The sequence below is a fragment of the Epinephelus lanceolatus genome, chromosome 21 (assembly GCF_041903045.1).
Source record: "Epinephelus lanceolatus isolate andai-2023 chromosome 21, ASM4190304v1, whole genome shotgun sequence".
In the NCBI taxonomy this organism is placed as follows: domain Eukaryota; kingdom Metazoa; phylum Chordata; class Actinopteri; order Perciformes; family Serranidae; genus Epinephelus; species Epinephelus lanceolatus.
The window spans coordinates 1,418,896-1,439,120 of record NC_135754.1 but is presented as its reverse complement, the minus strand read 5'-3'; the positions used below and the strand labels follow the sequence as shown (position 1 = coordinate 1,439,120).

At 40.0% G+C, this 20,225-nt stretch overlaps 1 protein-coding gene across 3 annotated transcripts in view; it reads right to left on the bottom strand.

Moving 5' to 3' along the window:
- Positions 1–20,225, bottom strand: part of rab3gap1 (RAB3 GTPase activating protein subunit 1) — a 123,731-nt gene that overhangs the window by 83,338 nt on the left and 20,168 nt on the right. For all 3 annotated transcript variants that reach the window (XM_033611608.2, XM_033611609.2, XM_078163410.1), the window contains exons 6-10: positions 18,338–18,457; positions 17,903–18,068; positions 7,936–8,035; positions 7,277–7,358; positions 6,522–6,590 (exon numbers count right to left, since the gene is read on the bottom strand). In XM_033611608.2, coding sequence (XP_033467499.2) covers positions 6,522–6,590; positions 7,277–7,358; positions 7,936–8,035; positions 17,903–18,068; positions 18,338–18,457 — 537 coding nt within the window. The remainder of the gene's footprint in view (positions 1–6,521; positions 6,591–7,276; positions 7,359–7,935; positions 8,036–17,902; positions 18,069–18,337; positions 18,458–20,225) is intronic.

The following is a 20,225-nucleotide window of genomic DNA, read 5'->3' as shown; positions in this document are numbered from 1 at the left end:
CATGCGTATTATCACCACACTACAGCCTCTGTTGTAAAACTCATGAGTCAGGTGTCTATTTATTAGTTAGACAATCCTGTAGGTACGTATGCATCTGTGACTCCGACAGCAGAGCGGATAGTCTGCGACCTGCACGCAGTAATTTTACATGTTTTTAAACAGTTATGTCTTTTTTTCCGCTCTGCTGTTTGAGTCAGATTCATATATGAAAAAAACTTGAACAAAATGTGGAGTCGAAGTCATAATAATAGCTGTAATTCATATGGATTACAACTATCATTATTATTATTATTTTTCAAATTTTAGAATAACGGTTTTCCACACCTAAATCGTCCAACAACAAAAAAATCTATAAACAAAAACAGCTGTAAATTAACGCAAATTGTTTTATTCATGCAGCAATGGTCAGTTGCTGGGGGAAAAAACAAACGATCCTCATACTGAAGTTGAAAATAAAGACAGCTGTTAATTAGCACAAATTGTTTTTCAGTGGCAAAGTCTTTTTACGTTTGTTGTAATAGGGTGATATGCTATCAATAGGATGGAAGACAGATTGTCACTGCATACTGTACCTTGCAAATGGCGACTTGCTTGTTCCAGAAAGAGATTCCTATTTCAAACGTCATTGGTGTAGACACTTGTCACTCAAACATGTCTGACCAATGGGGAAGCATCCGCCCACTGCGGGATATTTGTGTCAAAATGATTCAATTAAAAAAAACAAAAAAACTCCAAAGACTCCAAAACTTTTTTCACTTCAATCAAAGAAAAAAAAAATTCAACCGAAAAAAAAATGTTTTCAATCAAAGAAAAAACGCGTTCAAATGAATTTTTTGGGTCTCAAATACTTCTTTTGCATTCAAACACTTTTTTTCTTTTATTGAAAATATATTTTTTATATGTTTTTTTTGGTTGAAAATATTTCTTTTGATTGAAGTGATTTTTTTTTGGATTGAATAATAATGACACAAATGTCCTACCCATAATATGGCCCAAACACAAAAAAGATGACTTCAATCAAAAAAAATATTTTCAATCAAATAATAACTCACTTCAATCAAAACAAAACTTTTCAAGCAAAGAAAACAAAAGTGTTCAAATGCAATTTTTTGGGCCTCAAATATTTTTTTGTATTCAAACACTATTTTTCTTTGTTTGAAAATGTTTTTTTTTTTTTGATTGAAGTGAAGTTTTTTTTGATTGAAAATATATTTTTTGATTGAAGCAACTTTTTTTTGATTGAATAATAAAGACACAAATCTACCTTCATACACCCCAACCTGTGACCACCTGGACAGTCAGGAGATGGCTGTCAGAGACATGTGTGATGTTGAGGGGCTGTTATGAGGCCATGAACTGGGAAATGCTGACTGAACCATGTTGTGCAGACATTGCGGGGCTCACACACTGCATCACAGGAAGCATCAAGTTCTGTGTGGACAATGTTGTTTCAGCCTAGACTGGAAGAACAGACTGAACCCTTGGCAGCTGAACATTAGCAAAACAAAGAAGCTGATTGTGGAAGGACTAAAGGCTAGTTCACATTACATGATTTTCACCCTGATTTTGCGTCGCAGAGACTATCGTAATCTTTTGAGTGTTGATACCTGGCGACGTGTGTTTCTGTCATCGGGAGTCTCGCACGACACATCGTAAAGGCATGGATATTCTTCCCAGTGTTGAATCAGATAGGCCTCCAGGGCCTGGGTCCAAACACAACGCACTCCCTGTGATCCTGTGGACGCCGCCATTGTGACTATATACTGTGACGATAAGATTGTTATGTGTTTTAATGTATTTTATATTGTAATTGCATATTTTATGTGTACTGTATTGATTTTTCATTATTTTTTTAGGAACTATGCTGACAAACATCTGGCCGAGTGGACTACCAATGTAAATCACCTCTTGGCTGCAATTTGCATCTACATCTACATTTTTTTTTTCTTTAAAAGGAATGTTCATTGATGTACACTGTCCCTTCTTAAACAAATAAATTATTTGAATTGAACTGAATTGTTGTTGTTGCTTGCCGGCTTGTCAATGTTGCCAGATCTTGGGAGAGAAACAAGCAACCAGGACTATGGAAACAAGCCCAGAAGAAGCGACGGATATATGGAGAAAGGCAACGTTTAGAAAGCAAGCCCAAATAAGCAACTCCACTTTAGAAACAAGCCCCAAAAAAAACGCAACCCATGACTACCAATATTTGTAAGTGTCTTTACAAAAAAACAAGCCCAAAGTCGCAGCTAATAAGCAGACCTGGTAACCCTGCGGCTTGTCCTCCTCACATTTCTTCCAACCATGCTGACGTGGGACATATCCCGCCTTTCATTGGCTGATTCTCTTTGTCAGTCGTGACACACTTCTCCAGTTTTCTAGCATGCCAGATATCCAGTCCCAGTCGCGGACTTGCTCGTAGGCTTGTTCACACATGAGGACTCGTCGTGGCAGACTATCTGCCAACTCACCTCCAACCCAAGGTGGCTCTCAAGATCCTCTGCAACGTCAAAATCGCGGTGAAAATCGTGTAATGTGAACTAGGCTTAAGCCTCCTCTGATCATCCAGGAGAAGGATGCTTAGCTGGGTCAATCATATAAATACCTCAGAGTACACCTGAACAACAAGCTAGAGTGGGCTGGGGACAGAGGAGTTCTTTACAAGAAGGGCCAGAACCGACTCTACAGGTGCAGCCACTTCAAATATCCTGTTTGGCCCGTGGCAAAGTCGTGACCGATCCATGACAGGTCCCTGTCGTCACCTGGCTGGGCTCGTAGCTCTAATGAGATCCCCCACAATGACATAGAGAATACGGGGCCGACTGGTAACGCACCTAAGTTTAATTTGTAGAAACCAGTTGCAATGGTCTGTCTATCCACCAGGAGGAGCAGTGAGTGTGGAAGCTGAAGCAGTTTACTGCGCCTCTCATTAGTGTAATCTTGGGAGAGAGCTTCCCACACAGAGCATATTTAATGATTATCAGGCTACCATATCATAGGTCATAAATATTATGATTCAGCATTTTGTTATTCAAGAGAATTGCAAGAAAATTAAAGAAATATGGCTGGGAATCGAGCGATAGTACAGCAAGAACAAAACCGCGTCGCTGGTAAGATAGCCACATTCAGCAAAGATGACGCGCATCAACAAAGAGAGGTCCCAGCAGATTCATCAAATGTGAGCAAGTGGAAAATCGACACAGGTGATTCAGCAACATTTTGCAGACATGGGCATCAAAGTTACTCCAAGAAAAGTGCGATATCACTTCAAGGAGAGACAGCCCGGCCACTCACGTTTGATTAAACTGCACAAGTGAGTATATTAGTAAAGGATTAACATTCTATTCCGTGGCGTAAACTATAAAATGCATTCCTGTTTGTACATTAAAAAAAGATAATTTACTAATGATTCTTCTCTTGACTCCCACAGTAATATCCTGGCTGCCACTGATGATGAGACAAAGGCTAATGATGACTTGACCGCCCAAGATTTAAAGCAGAAAATTGAAGCTGATTTTGGTGTTTCCCTGAGCCTGACTGCCATACGCAGAGCCCGCAGATTGCTTGGTTGGATGTATGGAAAGACTTGCTTCTCTCCAATGATAAAAGATTGCAACAAAGAAGCAAGGCTAAGACAAGCGTCGCAGTGGATGGAGTCTGGGGAGAGGTGGGATGATGTGCTGTTTACGGATGAGACAACAGCAGCTCTGCAATACTAGGCTTAGTTTCAAAAGAAAGGATCACTTTGTTGCCAAACCTACACCCAAACATCCCTTAAAGCTCCATGTCTGGGGATGATTTCACGACATGGACCAGGACCTATGGTCATCATTGAGGGAATCATGGACAGACACTATTTGAGAACAGTATCATCAAAGGTGTTGCAGCGCCATACATCAGAGGACATTTTGGGGCGGATCATCGCTTCTTCCACGACAATGATCCTAAGCATACCACTTCTGCTGCTACTATTGCGTCGATGGGAATGGGTGAAAACTCCGCCAGAGTCACCGGATCTGAATCCCATCAAGCTTGTTTGGCACATGATGAAAGACTTCATCCACAAGAATGCAAAACCAGGCACAAAGGAGGAGCTTGTCTGAGCCATAGAGGTCTTTTGGGAGACTAACAGAGAAGGACAGAGTGGAAAGTGGAAATGTTGGCTTAATAAAAGCATGTCATTGTCATCTGGTTCACACTGTGTTTGAATAAAATAAATACAAAAGTATTCTTGTGTTTATGAGATCATATTTCTCCCGTTTTAGCTTCTCTGCACTGGCTCCCTGTAAAATCCGGAATTGAATTTAAAATCCTACTGTTAACTTATAAAGCTCTAAATGGTCAGGCTCTGTCTTTCTGTCTTGCAGGTTAACTTATATCACAGCAGTGCCTGGATAGTGTGACGTGTGTGGTTGTGCTGCTGCCGTGGTCCTGCCTGATGCCTCCTGCTGCTGTTATCATTAGTCATATTTCTACTGTTATTATACACATGATTATTGGCACATATGTATACTATCATATATTAATATATACTTTCAACTTATTGTACCACAATAGCCGTAATTATAATTATAATTTTATTACTTTCATTAATGTTGTTGTAAGCTGCTGTCATTACAGTCTATCCTGCATCTCTCTCTGTCTCTGTCTCTCTTTCTGTCTTATTGCGTCATATGAATTACTGTTAATTTATTATGTTGATCTGTTCTGTACGACATCTATTGCTCGTCTGTCTGTCCTGGAAGAGGGATCCCTCCTCAGTTGCTCTTCCTGAGGTTTCTACCATTTTTTTCCCCGTTAAAGGGTTTTTTTTGGGGGAGTTTTTTCCTTATCCGCTGTGAGGGTCCAAAGGACAGAGGGATGTCGTATGCTGTAAAGCCCTGTGAGGCAAATTGTGATTTGTGATATTGGGCTTATAAATAAAATTGATTGATTGTGTTTTTTTATTTTAAAAAAATGATCAGTTACATGAAATAATTGGAAGAAAAAACTATGTCACAAAAATCATAACAATAAGTGCACTTATTGTGTGCCTTACCGCTGATGTCTGAACAGCTTCATGGAAGCGACATTTTACAAATCTTCATATTTTAAACTAACAAATTTCACACTGAGTAGGCTTTACGAACTTTTGACGCACACATTTAACAACACATCGTCGCTGTCGATGTCTGAACTACTTCGTAAAAGTGACATTTTACAAATCTTCATGAAGAATTGTAAAATGTCACTAAACTAACGAATTTCGTTAGTTTAAAATATGAAGAATTGTAAAATGTCACTTCGATGAGGGTGTCAGTCAGTCAGTGAGAGATCACAGGCTGAAACTGCCATTTCATCCTCACATGCAGCCGCAACGAAGGTCAAACTGCACATAGCCCACAGAGTGTAACTGAAAAGGAGCGTGGTACTTTCACTGCACGCGACATAATGTGGTCCTGTTTATCTTGGAAGGTGAGAGAGCTCAAACACATAATTAGCATTGCCATGAACCTTTTCATTCCTTCTGAATGGGTGAGTGTGCCATGTGAATAGGTTTCCCAGTCACTCAGATCATCACACTGAGTGGGCTGTACAAACTTTTGATGCAAACATTTAACAACACATTGTCACTATTGATGTCTGAACTACCTCATAAAAGTGACATTTTACAATTCTTCACATTATAAACCGAAAAATGATTCTGTCACTTAATTAATGTTAATGTTATTTTAAAATTTAAGTCTCTTAATGAGCAACTTTTTAAAAATGATTTAAGTAATTATTTTCAGGCACTAAGTTATTTTCAGAACGTTTCTCATTATTCTGAGAGACTAACTCAATATTTTTCAGATAGGGGAGACCTGGGCCAATTTTAACAAAATTTTAGGTTTTCCTCAATAACTAATGTGTTGCACCTCTAAATCTTTGTTTCTGTGAGAGACGCGCCATCTCATGGTGACACCTTGTAATTGAATAAATGGGCGTGTTACAGTGGAATCTAGGCACACCCCGAGAAAGGTGGGGGGGGGGGATGGTTTTTGGCTGGAAATTGGCTTGACATTGGCAGGCTTCTGGAAGGCCTTTGGAAGGCCTGGGAAATTTGAAGTGTATGCATCTGTACTTCCTGTGGAAGCTCAGAGGCTTCGACGTCTGCAACAAGATGCTACAGAAGCTCTATCAGTCAGTGGTGGGCAGTGCTATCTATAATGTGGCAGTGTACTGAGGATGGAAAAAAAGGGCTAGAGACGCTGACAATCTCAACATGCTGGTTAAAAAGGCTTGCTGACAGGAAGAGGAGCTGAGCTGGACTCTGTAGAGGCTGTGATGGAGAAGAGGATGCTGTCCAATCTAGTTAGCAGCCTAAAAAAGGTTTTGCACCCTGTTAGTACTTGTGTTTGACATCAGTTTTGACATTATTCCTCATGCACTGCTGCTGTGTCATGCATATCACCCCCTGGGGTAAATAAGTATCTACCTATTCATCTATGTAAGAGGGTGTTAACAGTGGGATTCAGACAGAGAATCTAGAACACTCTTACCTGTAGACATCATTATCCACAACTATGCCTTCCGTCAGCTGAGTCCAAGTGGTTGCAAGATGAAGCTCACTACAACATCCAAAAACAGACACAATTGTTCATTTTGTTTTGCAAAAGATTCATTGTGTAAGAATTTCTTCTACATTTTTTAGACCAATATTTATTCATTTTAATGTAAACATAGCAAAAGGAAAACACATAAATATACACAAACAAAAATGCCAAAACCCAGCTAGGATCTTACTGACATCAAGAGGACATAACACATCAAACATGTCTCTTTTTATGCCATCACGTTCTCATATTTGTTACACATACTGTGGAGACCTGAAATAGGGATGCACCGATCTGATATCTGGATCGAATATCGGCCCCAATATCATCAAAATAGATGGATGGGGTATCGGAAAATGCAACCTATACCTGAGGCGATCCTTTCCCTTTAAATCTATTGCGACGCGAACTATGTATATCTTGTTTCATTTTATCTTAGAAAAGAACTATGTAGTCATCGATGCCTGATGACTCTAGTCTTTTCTGTTCTACATGTAAAAGTATATAGCTTTTTAGGTCAACCATGGTATTGGATCGGTATCGGGAATCGGCTGATAGTATCGAAACTGAAAAAGCTGGATCGGTGCATCTCTAACCTGAAATGTAATCAAAGGCCAGTGAAAACACAGCAAGTTCAGTTTTGCTGGTGGTGTACTGCAGGTTCTTGGAATGTCCTGTCATCTAAGTTACAACATTTTTACCTGATTGGCTCCTCACATGCTCCAAATGGAAGCTTCCCAAACTCCACTCCTCCCACCTCACCTCCAAGGAGTGTGTCAAAGTCTGCCAGAGAGCAAAACAAAATGTACAACAATCTGTCATCAAACACTGAATATTTATGTCTGACAAGCCCCATTCAGGGAGGCAGCCAACAGTCCATGACACATGAATGAACTACAGCAATGAATGTCTAATGGAGGAGACAGCACCTATGTCTGTCATCATGCTCTACTGATACCTAGTGCACATAAACTGACAGTCACACACTGTAAGTGTCATTAGTGGAAAATGTGTGCAAAAAAAACAAAAAACATATAGAAACATTATGACTAAAAGCTGACTAAAAAGTCATGATTTTTTTGCCGCGTAAAACTATAAAGGATAAAAATGACAGAATGTGACTAAAACTACTAAGCATTTTTGCCTCAAAACTAAGACTAAATCTAAAATAGCTGTCAAAATGAACACTGGTCACAGTATTGTTGTACTTGTATTGTACTTTGATATCAAGCAGGATTTCCCATGCATTCATTTATTTGTGACTGCCTGCCAGAATATCAACATTGCCCATCACACTTGGATTCTCCCAGATGTGTTATTAATGTGTAAGCACATTCACCTCTGTTCTGTGTATGCCTACCTGGAGGCTGCTGTGGCCATGAATGCTGCTGCCAGTCCTGGAGAATGTACGTGAAACGGATGGCAATGTTGATTGGAGGTAGAGGGGACAGGGTACAACCCTGAGGAGAGAAAGAAAACAAAACACAATAGATGATTTAGCCCTTTCTGAAACTGTTCAGGAAACTTTGGAACCAAAGAACCTCTCCTCAGAAGCTAAACTAAAAGGTCACTTTTTTTTTTTCAAACATATATTTATTGACATTTTGATTCAAAGTGTATACAAAGTGTACAAAAACATACAATATAAACTATAACAACCCCACCCCCAACCCACCCACCAAGCATCTCATCTATCAAGGTTTACAGAGAGGGAAAAAAACAGTAAGTAAATGAAGATAAAAAGAAACAAGAATACATAGAATTACAAAATTAAATACATAGTGCAATGCCATTAAAATGTATACAGACAACAAAGCGACACTACCCAGAGGTCTATAGAGCCAGTGTAGAGCAAGGCATATAAGTATTATTGCGATACACCTAAAAGCAGATAAATTTATGGCATAAAAAAATAAAATAAAATAAATTTTTCAAATTAACATAGAGTGCCTATGTTATGAGTACCCACAGGACGTGTTAGGAGGAAGTTACAAGATCAAGAGTATATTGCAGATCTGTTTTCCCAAGAAAACATAAGAAAAGGCCCCAGATTTCATAAAATTCACCAAGCCTATGTTTAAGACTATAAGTCAGCTTCTCTAATGCCAGACATGATGATAATTCTTTAAGCCAATGACTAATACGGGGACATGACATATTTTTCCAGTACATGGCAATGAGACCGTTTTGACAAGACAAGGCAAAGATTAATCAATTTGATTTCATGTGATCTTAAGGAAAGATTTTCAGGGTAGAGGCCTAAAATACAGAATTTAGGAGAGATAGGAATAGGTTTGGAAATTATATGTATTATATATGTATTACTTCTTTCCAAAATTTTTGCATCTTCTCACATTCCCAGATGCAATGGAAGAGGGTGCCTCTTTGAGTTTGACATTTCACACAAGTGTCTGGAATGTCTGGATTAAATTTATTCAGCTTTACTGGTCCTCATTATCCAGTTATATTGCATCAATTTAAGCCTAGAGTTATTTGAAAGGCTCTGGGCCTTTGAGCATATCTGACTCCACTCACCATCCAGCACACATTCATGTAAATCCTCACTCCATGACCTCCTTTTTGAGTCAGATGACTCTTTAGAATGAGATGAGAATATATTGTAAAGTGTAGAGATCTGGCCTTTGCTTTGCTGATGCTGAGTTGCAAACTGTTCTAACACTGTTAAAGGGGGACAGTTAGATAAATTATTCAACTTAGAGTGTACAAAACTTTGCAGCTGTAGGTATTTAAAAAAGTGAGACTGTGGAATGTTGAATTTATCTTTGATTTGGTTAAAGGACATCAGTGTATCACCATTATAAAGGTCTATGATCCTTCTAAACCCTTTGTGTGACCATTGTTTGAATCCTAAGTCATTCTTACCAGGTTTGAACTCTGTGTTTCCCCAGATAGGTGTAAGGCAAGACAAAGGTGGGACGTCACCTACAGCATTACGAGCTTCATGCCATACTATCAAGGTGTTTCTAACAAATGGATTTAGTGTGTTTTTCTTCAAGTTCTTAAAAGAGTCAGAATATAAATATGAATCTAATCCTAGCCCTCTTGTGGACGATGCTTTAATTTTTACCCAAGGTAACTCTGGATGTGATGTGAACCACAGACGGGCAGCTCTAAGCTGGGCTGCCCAATAGTACCATAATAGGTTTGGTACCCTTAGGCCTCCTCTGTCAAATGGGAGGTATAATAGTGTGAGTCAGAGTCTTGGGCGCCTATTTTTCCAAATGAACTTAGCAAGAGTTTTTTTTCATGTCTTGGAAGAATTTAGGAGGAGGCGGGAGTGGGATTGACTGGAACAGATAAAGAAATTTGGGAAGGACATTCATTTTGAAAACACTTATACATCCAATCTCAGACAAGGGGAGTGAGATCCATCTGCTTAGAGATTCCTTCACTTTTAAAATAACTGGGTTGTAATTGGCAGAGATTAATGAGTTTAGAGTGGGAGTAATAAAGATACCAAGATACCTGAATCCTTCAGGTGCATTCATAAACGGGTGCCGGACCGTGGAATGGAGTCTTTCCCGCTCATTGAGGAAGAGAACAGAGGATTTGGTTTTGTTAACTCTGTATCCTGAGAACTTCCCAAACCTATTAATCACCTCAGCAAGGGCTGAGAAAGACTGCTCCAAGTTCGTCAGAAAAAGTAATGTATCATCTGCAAAGAAGGCTATGCGATGCTCTGCATCTGCAATTTGAATTCCTTTAATAACAGGGTGATTTCTAATGGAGATGGCAAAGGGTTCTAGCGCTAAAACAAAAAGCAGGGGGGACAAGGGGCACCCCTGACGGGTCCCACGATGAAGATTGAATGGTTTGGAAATAATGTTATTGGTCATAATCTCTGCGCATGGTCCTAAGTACAAGAGTCTGATCCACTGCCTAAAGTAAACGCCAAAACCAAAGCAGGAGAGTACTTCAAATAGATATGGCCATTCGATTCTGTCGAACGCTTTTTCAGAGTCTAGTGACAGAATACATGTATCTTGTGTCTCTTTTTTTTAATAAATTATATTTAATATTCTTCTAATATTATAATATGCCTGGCGGTTTTTAATTAATCTATTCTGATCAATATTTATTAGAGATGGGAGGCATTTCTCTAATCTTAAAGCTAAAACTTTAGCAATTATCTTTGTATCTGAGTTCAATAGAGAGATAGGTCTATAGGATTCACATTTAGAAGGAGGTTTGTCTGGTTTTAATATCAAAGTAATATGTGCGTTTCTCAGTGAGGGGGGCAGAGTACCATTTCGAAAAGATTCTTCATACATATCCTTCAATGGACTTATCAATTTATTTTTAAACAACTTATAAATATCAACTGGGAGTCCATCAGGACCTGCTGTTTTCCCTCCTTTCATGTGTTTTATAGCTTCTAAAATTTCCTGACTTTCGAGTGCACGGTCCATCCAGGATTTATCGCCTTCAGATATGGTGGGGACTGGGAGTTGGTTGAGAAAGGGAGTTAGTTCTGATAGTTCTGACTCATATAGGGTCTGATAGTATGCAGCAAAAGTATCATTTATCACTAAAGGATCAACAATTATATCACCACTTGGAGTTTGGATGCTATTGATTAGGGATGCACCGAAATGAAAATTTGTGGCCGAAGCCGAATATTATTAACCGCTTGACCGAATACCGAGTACCGAATACTGAATATCATTGTTTAGTTTTTCATTAGTTTTTGCAGATGAACCCCCTCCAGATTAGTGTTGTCACAGTACCAAAATTGGGACCGACTGTGCGATACCAATGAAAATATCATGGTTCTGAGTAGTATCACGATACCACGGCGAAAATGAGGCAGATGTGCCTTTTGTCATTTATGAAAAGATGAATCACTTTTCTATAATACATCAATGATATTTCAATGGAATAAATTACTTATTGACTTATTCATACTTCAAAAACAGCATCAATCAGTGATTAACATGGGGGGGTCAAAATAAAATAAATAAATAAATAAAATGAAAATCAACCAGCCACCCTCCTCCCCTGACAGTCCCTTCATAAGTAATGAACAGTCCCTAAAGTGCGGTGAGGTTTGTGGGCCGTTACTGCCAGAAAGAGAGAAATGTGAAAGGCTCGTTTCTCCTCTGACACATCACATACCTGTGTTCGGCTGGCTTGGCCGTTCAGGTACTTTTGGGCAGTCATGACGCCAAGAAGAGGATATTATTGGAACCGACTTCTCCGTCGCCGGGTAAGCCGATGGCCGGCGTATTTGACAGGAATACATTAACGTTACTGTCTGTGTCTGTGACCCCCGTTCAACCCACAACCGATGGGATTCGCCTTTCGTTTCTGCTGGTGGTTGAAATCTGTAGGCTGCTCGCACAGCGTGCTGAATGATTTAAGCCTATTTTGCTCGCTCAAAACTATTTTTAGTCGCAAATGCGAGTGCCGTGACGGGCAGATCACCACACTGCCGACATTTTATTCCGCCCGTCAGGGCACGCTGTTTGATTGCGTTATCAAAACACACCGCTATTATCCGGCCTTGCTTTTAACTTATTCCACCGAATACTGAATGTGTGTTTTTTTGCAATATTCGGCCGAATATATTCGGTTAATGAATATTCGGTGCATCCCTACTATTGATGGCTCTTTCTGTATCTAGCTTTTTTATTTGCCAAGCTAATAGCTTTCCACTTTTCTCCCCTTGTTCATAAAATGTTTGTTTTAATCTTATTAAGCAATTTTCTGCCTTAGCGGCAGAAAGTGCATTATATTTGGCCCTGAGGGTAGCTAATTCCTGTGTATGAGGATTTGTCTTGTCTACCTCCCTCTCAAGTTGTTTAATTGACTTGTCTAAAGTTAGCATTTCTAAATTTGTTTTATTAGTTATTGAAGTGGTGTAACTAATTATTTGGCCACAAATATAAGCCTTAAATGCCTCCCATCTCACAGAGGCTGAAGTCTCATCCTTATTAATGTCAAAAAAGTAGTCTATTTGAGTTCCCACAAATTTCAGAAAGCTGGGATCATTTAGCCATTTAGGGTGGAGCCGCCATCTCCGAACACCCCACACAAGTTTTTGGTCTCTATATATAAGAGATGCTGGACCATGATCTGAGATTACAATGGAGTCATAAACACAATCTGTTATTCTCGGAAAAACATCATTGGACACCAATAAATAATCAATCCGTGAATGGCCTTTGGATACATTTGCACAACAAGAGTATTCTTTGTTATTAGGAAACAGTCTCCTCCAGGGGTCACATAAATTTAGCTCTTTTATAAAATACTGCAGGGTTTTCCTACTCTGTATGTGAGTTGTGTCAGTGCCAGTAGAGCGATCAAGGTGAGGAGAGATTGTGCAGTTGAAATCTCCACCAATTAGTAATTTTCCTGGTAGTGAGGCTAATAATAGGAATAGATTTTCAAAAAATTTGGGGCAGTCATCATTGGGTCCGTATAAGTTAACCATTGTAATATTTTCATTAGAGTGAACCTTGCAAAATCAGATATCTTCCAGTAGGGTCTGATAAAGTTTTCACAACTTGAAAGGGGAGAGATCTGTGAATTAATGTAATGACTCCCCTAGCATTAGTAGAGAACGAAGCAGAGTAAACTTGGCCTGGCCATCGTCTCCTTACCTTTAACATATCACTCAACATTAAATGAGATTCTTGTAAGAATATAACCATTGATTTAAGATGTTTAAGCCTCGTCATTACCTGCTTTAATTTAGATAGTTTCCCTAAGCCTCTCACATTCCAAGTAGTTATCTTTATACTTGAGTCACCATCCATTATTTATCACCAGTAATATTTTGTAATGAGTAGCCCACTGCACTGAGTGTCGCCAAAACACAGTCAAAAAGCGTGTGAAATGATTTAAGTGAGGACAATAAAAGGTCTAATAACACTATGACATTAAATTGAACACCAATAAAAGATGAGAAAATCCCTCCCCTTCTGCCATGTAGAACTTGACAGCATTCCCCGCGAACCCAATCAGATGAAAACACAACATAAGGCTGATCTGATCCTACAGAGAGGAGCAGAGTAACGATACTCAATCACATGTCCATCATCAGCCGCTCCAACCAAACGGCGTAAAGAGAAAAAAAACAATACTCAAGGAAAGAAAAGAAAGCATTTAACAAAACCATGCTTCCTCTTGTTGTCCCGTTATTTCCATAAGTCTTAAGTAGGGGAAGAAAAAGTAAACCAAGAATTTCCGCTATTATCCTCGACCTCGGTAACCCCATGTCCGTCATGGTGTTATCCCCTACATAGTCAATTAAATAAAGAAAAAAGACATTCAAATGTTCCATTCATTATCCTCACCTACAGGATCTATGCCAGTGTCTGTGACACGTCGTGTCGGTCAATGCCGCAGCATCCTCTGGGTTGTCAAAAATCTGGGAATGACCTACGTGTGTCACCCGAAGCCGGGCTGGGTGTAGGATTCCATACTGGACGTTCAGGGCTTTAAGCTGCTGCTTCACTTCGTCAAAGCGCTTCCTTTTGATGTGTGTCTCCCTGGCAACATCCTGGAAGAATTTCACCTCCTGCTCTTTAAACATCACTCTTCCATTGGCCCTGGCTGCCCGGGTCACTCTTTCTTTATCTTTGAAGTTGAGGAAGTGCATTATTAGCGCCCTGGGGATGTTGCGATCTTGACGACCCTGCAGGCGGTGGGCTCCTTCGATGAAGACCGGGTAAGGGAAGGAGTCAGCCCCAAGTACCTTGGGAAGCCATCTCTCCAGAAAAGCCGCGGCGTTGCGTCCTTCTGCTCCCTCCGGCAGGTTGATGAGGCGAAGGTTATTGCGCCGGCTGCGGTTCTCCTGGTCTTCAGTCTTAGTGGTGAGAGAAACTACCTGCTTCTGGAGCGCAGCGACTGACTTTTGCAACATTAACATTGTCCTCCGTGTCTCCAATACGCTGTTCAGCCTCTGCGAGTCTGTTAGAAAACTCGCTGAAGTCATGTTTAATACCTTGTATGGCTGTTAGGACCCCTGCAAAGTTTGCCGAGAACTCATCTCTCATGTTGGTTATAGCTTTCATGAGCATGTTTCCCCCATCAGTTTCCGTGCTGCTAGCTGCACTGCTCACTGTTAGCATGTCTGGAGGAGCAGAGGCAAGAGGGCCCACGTCGGTGGAATTAGCAGGCTGGTTTGTCTCCTTTTTCTGCTTTCTGGTTCCCATTTCGAGCACAGGAGTTGTAGCGAATCAAATGAGATATTTTCTAAATTATTTATGAGTATTCAGGATATTGACTGCAGGATTAGCCGCTAGCTCAGAGGGAGCGTCCGCCAATATGTGCGTTCAGCTTGCCACCATGTTGAGACTCCTAAAAGGTCACTTTTGCACGTGTGTTTCTACTGCATCTTATGACCCCATTTTCCTACACTGGTGAAAATAGGGCTGGGCGGTATATCGATTTTTTTTTGGGGAGTTTTTCCTTATCCGCTGCGAGGGTCATAAGGACAGAGGGATGTCGTATGCTGTAAAGCCCTGTGAGGCAAACTGTGATTTGTGATATTGGGCTTTATAAATAAAATTGATTGATTGATTGATTGATAATATATCGATATATTTTGAAGCTAGATATAGATTTAGACAATACCGTTTATATCGATATAAGTTGCGTCACATACGCATACCAGTAAGCATCTCTCCTCTCTCAATCTCTCCGCACAGCTCCGCCCGACTCACTCACTCACTCACAGTTTCTCCATCAACACTCAGAAAGACACAGAGCTGCGACATCACTCTATATGATGCACAAGCTACGCTAAATTAGTCTGTGAGATCAGAGGGCCTTTAGCCGTGGATCAGCTTGCAACTGAACATTTAGCCCACTTAGGAGAAAATACCTGGATATATTTTTTCTCCAAAAACGTAAGATCCAGACATTCAGGAGGTTTTCATCAGCAGCAAAATAATCCACATAGGTCTCTTCCTCTCAAAAACAAATGGACCTGGGGGGTATTCCATCAACATAGCTAAGAATATCCAGACTAAGGTGTAATCTTGAAGTTTGACTAAACGCCAACTCCCAATCTAGCGCCAACCCGTTCCATCAATTGAAATCAGCTGGCTCCAACTGACGCTAATTCAAGCCTCACCTGTTAAGCCTCAACTCATGCACGAGCCCAGGGAAAATAAAAAGCCCACACTAGTCGAGTGCCGAAAATGTTGCAAAATGTCAAAAAGCAAAAGAAAGGAGCAAGCGGAGGCTTTTTCTGTGGCAGAGCAAACGCTCTTTATGGAAATGTATGAGTACTATAAGGACATAATTACGAAAAAAGGCAATACTGCAAATTAATAAAGCAAGGGAGGTGGTGTGGCAGAATATTGCCGACAGGCTAAATGCGTAAGTCACAAAGAAAATTCAGCATTTCAGCATCATGTTATATAAATCCCACATTAAAGGGATTTATATAACATGATGGACAGAGGGACAAAAAGGGACAAAATATATATAGATAAGAACACCTATTAAATCTAACAATTCAAGTATTCCAAATGAAATTCACCAAATGTGTAAATTAATATAAGTGAAATACTATTTATCACATTTATCATAATCACATAATCAAACTATTTTATGTGAATCATCGCATTTATCACATAATTGATTATAGATTGATATTTCCAAAATGATCAGTTTATAGGAAATAATCACATGACATTTATCTATTGATTGTAGAAAATGACATTTGGCAAATCCATCAATTCAGTGGAGGTGAGGAAACCTATTAAGTGAATGCAGGTGATAGTGAATCAATTATCTATTTCTCATCATTTGGGAGTCAATTGTAAGCTCTATCCCTTATTTTATCAAAATAAGGGAAATCCCCTTAAATGTGTGGAATGTGCTATAGGATGAGGAACAGACAAACCACAATGGTGTGTGTGTCATTTTAATTTGGTTGCTTTGTGTCATGGTTGATTCATAAATATAAAAGATAACATATGTTAATGTGATCACCTCAAGCCCTATGCCTGATGTATGGTGATGCTAGAAATAATCAGAATGAATAGAAAATACATCCTTTTTACCTCTCTGCAAACAGATGCCTTACTTAGCCTCTCAGCATCACCAACACTATACAGGAATGCACCGCTTGCAAAGAACCTCAGTGCAATACAGACTGACTGCACAGTGGTCAGAGACTGGCTGCGGTGTGTGACCTTTATAATGTGTGGTTCCAGCAAACTGCATAGATACACTGTGCTTTGCCTGCTGAGCCGGTACCTCTCCCACAGATAGGAGTCCGTCTATATCAATGAGTTGGTCCTGTCCTGGAAGACCCTTTAGGCTGGTGAAGGCCCTCTGGACAATGTGGGCCTCCTCATCAACAGGATCCTCGATGAAAGGGCATGCCATTATTTCCTAATTTACTCTCTCTTGCTCTGTCTCTGTGTCTCTTTGGGTGTGTCCCTCTCCTTCTCTTGGATGCACTCCTCATATGGCCGTTGTCAGTTGACCTTAATTGGCTGTGAATTTACTAGCCAACTGGAAACAGAGTGGGTGGGGATGGGAGGGCAATCACATATTCATGTGGTTTGGTATACATATACGATCTTTTTTTAATGCCTCAGTTTCATTTTATTATAGTTTTGTTGTTATTAGTTTGATTTTGGCTTTATTGTTGTGTTTTTTTTATTATCTTATTTTTATTACATTTTATTTTGTTTTTATAGTTAATGTTTTTTGATTAATTATGTTATATATTTTATGATCTACATATTATTTTATCATTACATGACAGTTGTGAGTGTGTAAAAGCACTGGCAGAACTGTGTGTCTGTTCTTGTCTATTGAGCATTTTTTGATCATAGATGGAGCTAATCCTCACCTTAATCCTGCTACAGTCCAGGATTGCCTGGCAGCATAAGTTACCATGGTTACTAGGCTGGGATTCAGGTTAACCACCTTGAGGGAACAGAGTTGTGGCTCAGGTTGATGCTACTACACATTAAAAAAGTCAGTGATTTTTCAACACGTTTGTTGTAGAGGGGCTGCTAACTACAGTGGCTGAAGCAAAATCGTTTGGTTTGTCCATTCTGGGCTATTGTAGAAACATAGTGGTGCAACATGGCGATCTTAATAGATGAGGACTTGCTCCCTATGTAGATATAACCGGCTCATTCTAATGAGTAATAAAAACAAAATTCTTATTTTTAGGAAGAAAACATACTTATTATATTCCATTTCTGCTGATATATCTCCCTAAATCCTACACACTAAGTAATTTGTGTGTGTGTGTGTGTGTGTGTGTGTGTGTGTGTGTGTGTGCGCATGCATGCATGTGTTAAAGTGTCTTATTCCATGGCACTTACTATCTTAGATTTGAAGATGTCGAGCAGGCCAGACAGGTGGTTGTACTGGCTTGGCACCTTGCGGAGGTGGACCATCTCAAAGTCAGTACGCACCCCTGGGCCCTGGCACTCTCCAGCGTACACCCGCCTCCACTTCTGCTGGATCTGCACAAACATGGGCACCTGGCTGTGTGCACAAGATAAAAAGGAGGAGACATTACTACGAAGAATTCAATGTGTCCTAAATCTTGGATAGCACTCATATCCAGCAGCTTCTCTCAACCAGCAGGCTCTTTTGATGCTACAAAGCACCAAGACACTTACTGTGTTGGGATGTGTAGATGCTGCTCCTCTTAAGTCAATGTAAGCACAACATAACAACAACCTTAGTTCAGCTACTTTCCCCACACTGGACTGCCCAAAGACACCCTACCTTGAGTGAGGAAGGTGACTCACCAGCCACTGTTGGTCAGAGCAATGGAGATAGAGCTGAGGAGCAGATTGCATTTGGACTCGCTGATGATGGCCTCACAGTTGGTTCCTGGGGTAATGACCACAAACTCTCGTATGCCATACCTGCCACCAGAGACACAGTTACAGCAAAACATTTACATCAGCATCAGTTTTCTCCACTTGGTTCTCTTTACACACCAGTTTGCAATTCTGAAGCATGGTATATGCACAGGCTTCAACATGACTATGTTTTTTTTCACTTGTCCGGTAGGGTTGTAGCGATATACCGGTTTCATGGTATATACCGTGATGTATAACTGATGGCTATCAAAGATAGTTTCAACATGCGGTCTGGAGGAGCAGGAGATCAAACGGCCAATCTTCTGATTAGTGGACAACCCGCTCCATTCTACCTTCTGTGCAACAGCAGCATAGCCGTATAGTGGAACAGAAGTATGAAGCAGTATGAAATGGAAATAGTAGCCTAAGTCAAGTTGTACCTCAAAATTGAATGTACAGTTCTTGAGTAAATGTACTCAATTATATTCCAGCACTGTAAATCAGGGTTTCATTGTACTTCACTGGTTTATGTGTTTGTAATGGATCGCCATCTCATGGCAACATCCTGTAACTAAATGAATAGGCCTGTCTATAGTGGAGTCCAGACACACCTTGTCAGGAAACAGGAAGAGGGGGAAACTCCTCGTGGCTGGGAGTTGACTGGTAGGTGGCTGGAAACTGACTGGCAGTATGAAAAGAGGTTTAGAGATTATCCGGGCATCTTTTGCTCCCTGCCCTGTTTGGGGCTATTTTGATTTTAAACCAGCAAGATCTGATGTAGGGTTTGAAGTGGGGGTGAGGGAAATAATGGATTCTTAAATCCATCACAATAGGACATGGACAAATTAGCATCGAATGTCAATGATCAATTATCTAAATATTAGTTAATAATGTGATGTTGACGGAACGAAAAAGGCGTAACTCAACTGTGAGCGCGGTACAGCACCTGGACAGTCTACAGCATGGCAAAACCTTGAGTTACCTTGTAATTCATCTCAGCAAAGGGCGACGGTTGCAAGCATGTTTTAATTTAATGTCTCCATAATAACATTTGCGAGTCAAAAGTGAAGTATGTTTTGAATACTTTCTACGCCATCACCCGGAGACAAAAAATACTGGAGCAGAGCGGCGATCAGGAATGACATAAACAAATGAAACCAGCTGACCAACTAAATCCAACCCCGGTGAAGAAAATATAACTCTCTGCTCAGTCTGTTTCACCTAAAAAACTAAACATAAATACAAATGGAACACTTGTGTTTTTTAATCCAATTTTGCATAGCGTGCATAGAAACAGTCTTAGATCTTTTCTTTCAACTAGAAAATAGGAGCATAAAAGTGTTTGGTAATATCTGTATTCAGTATAAATGCAGTCTTTTGATCATTCTATCACTACAGGGCTGTACTTTATTTGCACATAGCACTGGTGCTACAGAGGTTTTAGTTTTGGAGCACAGGCCACAAAATTGTAGCACAAGTATAAAATTATCGAATAAGTCTATTGTAGTTTGAGACTATTCAATTTCAGTGTTTGTGGGAGTTTAAGTCATTTTTTAAAAGGCATTTTTGATGACTTTACAAAGGAATATAGAACTAACCTAAAATTACCGCCCCATGGTTGTATGCCTCCGCGCGGCAGTCAAGTTTCTCTTACAGTTTATATCAATGTCTGTGAAAACACGGACGCTTCACACCCATTGTCCCCCTCCCGACAGCACAGAGGATCTATACAATCAAGATGAGTGTCAACAATTAAGTATGTGACCAAATACTTCCCCTTTGCTCCTGAGATATGATTTTAAATAATGGTCAGAAAAGTGTTTTATGCATA